The following is an 8,474-nucleotide window of genomic DNA, read 5'->3' as shown; positions in this document are numbered from 1 at the left end:
TAAAACGTATATCTAGTTAAATATTGTAAGATTTGAAAAATTCTGAACTGGAAAAAGTATTTCAAATACAATGCACTCTAATTCACATTAATATCAACAGATGACTATAACACCTTGCGTTTTATTCTCAAATCTTATTTAAATAATGTAAGTGGTACACATGCCGGTACAAGTAGCATAGTCTATACATATAGTATGAGGAAAGTTTGATAAATGTTTTCTGTGCCATAAGTTTGATTGTTTGATGGTAATCAGCAGGGTGGAAACATATAGTTCTGGATCTTTTTAACAACTCCCGATTTCCATTCAGCCACAAAGAGGTTGTCTTTTGTGTCCAAACATAAACCGTATGGAAAACATAAACCGCAGTTGTCAATGTAGCGAAGGAACTGTCCGTCCTGATCAAGGATATGGATACTATGATTGTCACAGTCGGTCGTCAGGATCCGACACTGGCTGTCGTAGTGATGCCGTAAGGATTAAATGATCTGGTGGCAGTAGTGGATGGTCCATTGTATGTAAAGCGATATTTTCCTTCTCGGCTGACCACCACTACAGCACCGGCCCAACAGATAGATACACAGATATCTTCGTTCCTATTTTCATTAATGTGTTTTATGTCACCAGATGAATACAGAGGTTGACCGTTGGTATCAAACTGGTGACTTTGTTTCTCCTTTCCTTTTGAACAACAGTAACGCACGACTTTTGATTCTCTGTTATTATCACTGTCCATGATTACCAGGAGGTCACCAGAGGAGGTAGTACAGACACCATGGGGTCTCCATCTTCTTAATAGAATTTCTTTTATCCGAGGTTCTTTAACTATGTTAAGAGTACGATTACTGTCATCAATATAAGCTAGATAGCCTTTCTTTGTTATTGCAATGTCATTTGGCTTATTTCCTGACTTGGTTTCGATTGACTTCACTAATTCTCCTTGAAGATTGAAGAGTCTCATGAAATGGTCATCGCTACACGTCCACACTTCTTGATCACTCTGACAACACACACTGTACAACCGATTTATTTCTCCAAATTCCGTTTCTATATTTGTTATGACTCGTTTTGTTTTTGAAACTAGCATATCTTGGCAAGAAGACGGAGATGCTTGAACATTCATTGTACTTCCGTATTCATTTGACATTATCAAAGAACCAAACTGATGATAAATCTGTACTTTGTCGATTTTTTGAGGTTTGAAACTGGGTAAGGCAAATTTTTGAACAGATGGTAAGGTATTGAATTCAGCATTGCGGGATCCATAAGAAAAGATCAGACTTACATCATTTGATTCTAGAAGTGTTTTAAGATCAGCAATAATATGTGTAATCTCAGAAATTATGCGGTTGATATTATTTTCTTCTTTATGTAAGATAGCCAAATATTTAGACTTCATCTCATCAATGTCTGATGTCAATTGTTTGGTAATTGCATGTATTACTCTATGCCAATATCCTCCATGCTCTTTAACTTCAGTTCTTAATTTCTGGGATTGTTCATTCAGATCAGCTTTCTGAACTCGAAAGTAAGATGAAATATCTTGATATTGTGGAAAAATGGATTTCTCTAATACTTCTAGATCTCTTTGCAATACTTCTTTCTTCTTCTCGAAACTTTTCATAATGTCCACTTTTTTATGCTGTTCATGCTCACCAGAGGAAATACAATGCACACAAATAGGAATGTCGCATTGCTCACAGTAAATAATGCATTGTTTTGATGAATGTTTAAAACATGTAGGAGCAGATTCTCGTTTATTTATTGGCACCACTTTATGGTCTTTGGATTCATCTGAGAGATGGTCCCCCACACAGGCTTTACACAAATGTACTTGACAAAAGTCACAGTGCATAATGGGGACAAAGGCTTTACATAGATGACACCGCAAGACATATTGTTCACCAAGGCTGGGGTCCATGTCACAGCCTCTCTTTATTAAAAAAAGGTAGACATTTTTATATTAATTATTTATAATTTGCTACAATTTCACAATCATTTCGCCATTTTAAATTTTCTTAAAAATGAATGAAGCCTATGCGCATATATATATATATATATATATATATATATATATATATATATATATATATATATATATATATATATATATATATACACACCAAAGTTACTCGTTTTGTTTTCACAACACATATAAATGGATGCATTGGAATTGATAAAGCCAGAACTGTAACAAACTATAAGAATTGTTACTTTATTTTTTTTTTTTAGTTTAAATACACTTCTGTTACAGTTTTATTTTACTCTATTCACTATTTTTTTTTCCTTTGATTTATTATTGATCAATGATATATCTTTACTAGTAATGAATGTCTTCTGTCATCTTTAAATGAAAAAAAAAAATCAGTAACACTTTGTAAACTAGTTTTTACTGTATCTATTTCAGCACTGAATCCTTCCACTTGTTAATAACAGGAATAAACCAAATGAATGTCTTTCTTAAAGTGTAATCTGGAGGTTGAATGCCGAAAACGGAGCCAATAGACACATGACTTAAAAGCTATTTTTTTAGCAACAAATATTCTTGAAAAACAAAAACAATAGTTGATTGGCTAGTTCTTTGTGAAGAATAAGTAAATTAAATGTAAATACTATATACCTTGTCTGATTAATCTGTTCCGAAATAAAACGTACGTTACAAAATAACAAGTTAAATGTAGAATGGAAGATAGAGATGAGTTTACATATAATTATGTAACACTTCTCGGTTTTCAGATACTGAAACTAGCAACAAATCCTATGGCTATCACATGTGCATATATAGAAGTGGAGTTCCGTCATCTCATTTGCACAAAGTTGATACTTGTGTGCGCGTGGTCAGATACCAAATATAACAGATTTGCATCATTAAAATATGCGTTTACAGCCTAATATTGACATTATTCAGTAATTTTGTCTGTGATAACACTACAAATCGATTTTGTATTGTAAAGTCCAATAAATTCAAATGACGTGTTGTTGAGGCGGGGTTTTCACAACTACATGTAAAGAAATAAAATCACATAAAAATGTTAATATTGCAATATGTAATCATTATATAAATATAAGTTAAAGGGAACCATTCTTTGAATAATTGAGATGATAGTTTCGGTCGGAACTGATCAAATCTATCACAAATCTCTTCGGACTTCATTGGATTTGACCACGCCCCGACCAAAATGTTCACCTCATAATACTCGAAGAATGATAAAGTTTTTATTATTACATAAAAGCCCTTTCTTTTCTATTAAAGATAATATGTAATACATGTATAATTAGTACGAGGTGTATGCAATAACTTATGATGGTAACTTTAACTATATTTAATATCTAATCCGTTTTTAAATTAATCATTGTGCGTGTGTAGATTTTAATGTGTGATAAATAAGAACAGGAAGAGGTAACTCCGTTCATAGGGAAGAGCTTATATTTATATTTCATCATAATGAAAAATGATGCAATTATAAATATCTAACTCATATAAACATCTGATTTACATACAGCATTGAAAGTAAACACGCTAGTTGTCCAGCTGTAGAAATGCGGAAGAAAATTTAAGTCGCAATATTACCACTCACAAAATCAATTTTTTAAAATTAATTTCAAGCATTCTTAAAAAGCTCTGAATATTATGCAGCTGTTGGATTTAGCAGTTATGATTCAAAATACGTTGTTTTTGTGAATTTAATACTCTCTCTCTCTCTCTCTCTCTCTCTCTCTCTCAATGAAAGATTTACAGTATCATTAAATTAATATATATGCAGGAACTAAGCTTATTATAATTCATATTGCAAAACACCCCTTCCCCTGCTTATGCTACAAATCCTATAACACATCAATTGTGTTTATTCCAGGACTGTGTAAAAAAATCTTTTTAATCTTATTATATACAATACACAGAAATTAAAGTTTTGTTAATGCATACATTTGAATGGTATACCTAATCCAGCAGTGACGCCATTCACAGATGCGTAGCGGATTTAACCTTTTCTTGACTTTTGAACCGAAATAAATCTGAATTAAGCCAGAATTAAACAAAATTAGATTTAAACTTTTCAACCTGACTGAATCCAAAACTGAAAAAAGTATTCTATACAAAACAGGAGAAATGTAATTTTTTCACCATCATTTTTTTTTTCATTCTATTTTATATATGTATGTATTAGAATTATAAAATATTGAAAAGGTTGTTATGTTATTAGCTGGGTGGATTTTCTGTAAAGCACTAGGTGAACTTTTATGATTAATTATTTTCTAAGCTATAAAATCTCTAAATCGGCATCTATCCGGTTGATGTGAAGTTCATCGTTGAAATGAAGGTGTTGATTTTACTGGCCGGGATATGCACAGTTTGGGCATTCCCTTACAACTTCAAACGGGAACTTCTTGCAAAAGCAAAGGTTTGTATTATTGATAAATAAATGCAATACATGTACTTAATGCATACATTTTTTTTCGACATGTATGGTGTTAAAATTGTCAAAGCAAATTTCAAAGCTTATTGTATATTAATATTAAATAAACTGAATAAAATTTAATGATGTACATTTATATATAATGGCTTTCATTTTTTCGTGAACGAACTAAAGTTATTTTATTAAAGATATTGGCTTTGATTTTCATATTTTCATAAACGAACTAAAGTTAATTTAATGAAGAAAGTTTTGAACTTGTATATATTAAAAAGTCTGAATTTAATTGTGATATATTTGCATCTACCGAGTATGATTCCCTCCGTTTCTTACGAAAACTTAGTATAATAGTTTTAAATCAAAATTCATATCTTTATGCAAACTTTAACTGGGCTGAAAACTACTTGTCCCGTTTATCGATTGGTCGAAACCTACAGCGACCTCAGGAAAATCACGGACTGCGCGAAATAATCATGATGAAGGCAGACTTAAATTACCATAGGAGACGATTTGGCTCTTTTTTTTAGTTATCGTACTGATTTGAATTATCAGTAATTCAACCTACTTTTTACAATCACTTTATTAATTTCTTAAAAGAAGATGTAAATATTAACAAAACAAAAATGCTTTTTTTAATGATCCATGCGGGTTATGAAGGTAGGAATCATTGCAGAGAAAAATTGCCTCAATCGATAACGCGGGTTATGTTTGTTTTTTTTAAAGTACTATTTTGCTTTTTGAATATTTTTTTCTCATGACTATCCGTATTAAATACCTGATAATGGACTTAAGGTGTAATATCCCTCTGCTATTAATTTTGCCTTAAATTTTTTAAAAAAATTTCATATTGATTTTCATCAAAGTCAATATCAATCGATTCATATGAAACAAATCTTAAGTGATGAAGCGCTGCTAGGTTTTTCAAAAATTGATAAAATGTCTAATCATGATATGAAGAAAACTAGACATAGTGATTAGAAAAAACAAAATTTCACCATCGCAGCATAAAATTAAAAATCCAAAATGTATATGAAAATAATATATAGTTATATACATTTTCAATTCATATTACAAAACATATTGAAGCGCTGCATTTTAGTTTAGAATAGCACTTTGTTGTATAGGTTTGCAACAAAAATTGCTTCAATCAGCAAGAGTTATCTTTCTTTATCATAGACTATTGAAGGTTTTACATACATGTTTTACATACAGTGCAAGAAAAATTGCCACACTTTCTCATATTTCAGAAAAGGTTTTCTTTTTTAAATTTGGATAAGATAATAGTAAATGGATATATATATTTAAGAAATCCTAAAAATGTAAACCAGAGCATTTTGTAATGTAACACAAAAAGGGGATCAAGTGAATAATCTTCCAGTAATTGGTATGATATCAATACAGGGATATACTGTCTTGAATCAAATGAGCTGAGATATTAGGGTTTTTTTTCAATTTGTTTTCCCATATCTGCTCCCTCAGAATAGAAAAGCTTTATTCAATTTTAAACATTTGAAATGTAATAAGTTTTAATTAAACGATTTCAACTAAGTCTAGAATTTTTAATTGTCTTGGTCACATTTTTCCCAATTATAATTCATTCAGCTCTGTGAACGAGCTATAGATAGAGAAATAAAAATATTCAATCTAAATATTCTCTGGCCTAAAACATCAAACATGTACTGTACATGTACTGAACAAGTACATAAAATTAAGTTCTATTAAAAAAAAAAAATCCATCTGGAGGGGGGAGGGGAGAGGGGGAGGAATAGTCATGTAGATATTGCCTCATAAATACTTTATCAATATGATACATTTCTTGTAATATTTTGTAAAAGTTTTCTTTACTTTTTTGCCCCCCCCCTGCTTCAAAAGAGCCATGGGGTTCAGTTCTAATTTTCTTTTTCTATCTTTGAATTCAAATACGTGTATCGCCTTCCAACATAAATTGGGACCATGCACCACCTCCCTTGTTGTTACATGCATTAATAATTGTGAGTTAACAGAAACAAAGTGATATTATTTTCTACAGAAGTTATCTCTCTTATCAGAGGGACATTCCACCTTAAATTCATTTGAATATGAATTTATTGATTAAAGATTGCATGCAAGATTAAATTCTGTCGTAATTTCAGTTGTACAGTAATAATGTTAAAAACAACGTAAAGTCTATTCAATTTAATTTCATGTTATTTTATGTTTTATAAGATAATAAAGATAAGATGATGATAATCCAACCTTTAATTTATTCCTATGATATATTGCTTTAGATAGACGATGGTGAAAATAAAGAACCTTTGAGATGTCCCCCAGAATACACCGGACCGAATCCCTCCCCAGAATGTCCTCCTTCAAAGCAGACAAAACGCAGCGAGGACCAAGGTGAAGGGAGGGAAAGACCATCGCCACCACAGGAAAATGGACGGTGGCCAAATCAGATAAATAAACATCGCAGATACCAAGAAAGGCGACAAGAGAAACAAACTCCGTCGCCACAATGCCCACCGCCACCGCCACCCGGAGAGGAGAAGGACTATCCACCACCGCCACCAGGATGTAAACCGCCAAAGAAAGAAAACAAAGATGAAGAAAAACCACCACCGCCTCAAAATGAGGAACAGCGCAGATACAAAGAAAGGCGACAAGAGGAATCCGGGTGTCCACCGCCGCCACCACCTGGAGAGGAGAAGAAATATCCACCACCGCCACCAGGATGTAAACCGCCGAAGAAAGAGAATGAAGACGGAGAAAAACCACCACCGCCTCAAAAAGAAGAACAGCGCAGATTCCAAGGAAGGCGACAAGAGGAACCCAAGTGTCCACCGCCGCCACCACCTGGAGAAGAGAAAAAATATCCACCACCGCCACTAGGATGTAAACCGCCAAAGAAAGACAATGAAGATGGAGAAAAACCACCACCACCTGGAGAAACGGGAGACTATCCGACACCGCCACCAGGATCCAAGCCGCCCCCACCTCAGAAGCGTGTCTACGATTTTCTTCGGTCTCTAGAAAACATTCTCTCGGAAGAAGAATAGTTTGGATATCCGAGATATGCATGTAGGAAGAAAAAACGTTAAAAAAACCGATATTCCTTTATATTGAATGTGATTGACTCTTAATTACACTTTGTGTAACTATGTTTTTTTTCCATTACATTCTAGATACAATTTTTTTCCCAATAATACATTAATTTGTATATTATACTTAGATTTATAATGATATCTAAGTTGAATTTTAATTTGCATTAAATTTGTTTTATCTTAGGTATATAACAACCACACTGTGCATGTATTCACACATAATTGTGTTGAACATATTTTATTGATTAATCAATATGACTGGAAAAAAAGTAATTTAAGGAATAAATAATCTTTTTTGAGTAGTATGAGGTGAAGTGATATACTTTTGGTCGGGCGTGATTAAGGCCCAGACCGAAATCATTACCTCATAATATTCAAAGAAGGATTTCTTATTACTTATTTTAAAAAAAATTTCAGCAATTGTACAATTAAATATTAGAATATTAATTATGCAAACATAATGCTTTCGCCCAAAGAATTCGTCATTTGAATATATTGGACTGTACACTAAATAATATATAATTTTATATGTATTATAATTTGTATTCCGATGAGTTGTAAAGCTCAAGGATAATAAATTGAATCGATTCGTAGTGTTATCACAGACAAAGGCATTGGAAAATGTATGTTATTACTTACAGTCCCTATCACTTATAGTTACATGTAATTATTACAAACTGGCATACAACGTGACAGAATAAACTTAGATTTAAAAGAGCTGATAAATGTAGAATAAGGTTGACTAATTAAATCTGCAAGCTTCTTCTATATACATGACTTGTATAAGAAACTATTAAATTGATAAGGCATGCACGGATCCAGAATACTTTTCCGAGGGGGGGGGGGGGGGGGGGGGGGGGGTCCGAGGCATATTTGCGATAATTTTACGGTGTACTATGTAAATTTAATAAATGTTCATTTTCCCCCTCTAGATCCGCCCATGTAAGGTATCAATAAACGTTTACGTATTTAAAATAAGGAA

At 32.5% G+C, this 8,474-nt stretch overlaps 1 protein-coding gene and 1 pseudogene across 1 annotated transcript; one reads left to right on the top strand and one right to left on the bottom strand.

Moving 5' to 3' along the window:
* LOC128159863 (uncharacterized) lies at positions 1-1,930 on the bottom strand (annotated as a pseudogene).
* A 2,278-nt stretch (positions 1,931-4,208) lies between these two features.
* LOC128159868 (basic salivary proline-rich protein 1-like) lies at positions 4,209-8,257 on the top strand. The gene is made up of 2 exons (XM_052823082.1): positions 4,209-4,400; positions 6,680-8,257. The coding sequence occupies exons 1-2, from the start codon at positions 4,314-4,316 to the stop codon at positions 7,445-7,447; spliced, it is 855 nt and encodes a 284-aa protein (XP_052679042.1). The 5' UTR covers positions 4,209-4,313; the 3' UTR covers positions 7,448-8,257.
* Positions 8,258-8,474: the final 217 nt, after the last annotated feature.

Source organism: Crassostrea angulata, chromosome 8, assembly GCF_025612915.1.
Source record: "Crassostrea angulata isolate pt1a10 chromosome 8, ASM2561291v2, whole genome shotgun sequence".
NCBI lineage: Eukaryota > Metazoa > Mollusca > Bivalvia > Ostreida > Ostreidae > Magallana > Magallana angulata.
Note: the sequence above shows the minus strand (reverse complement) of the source record. Positions and strands in the feature narration are given on the sequence as shown.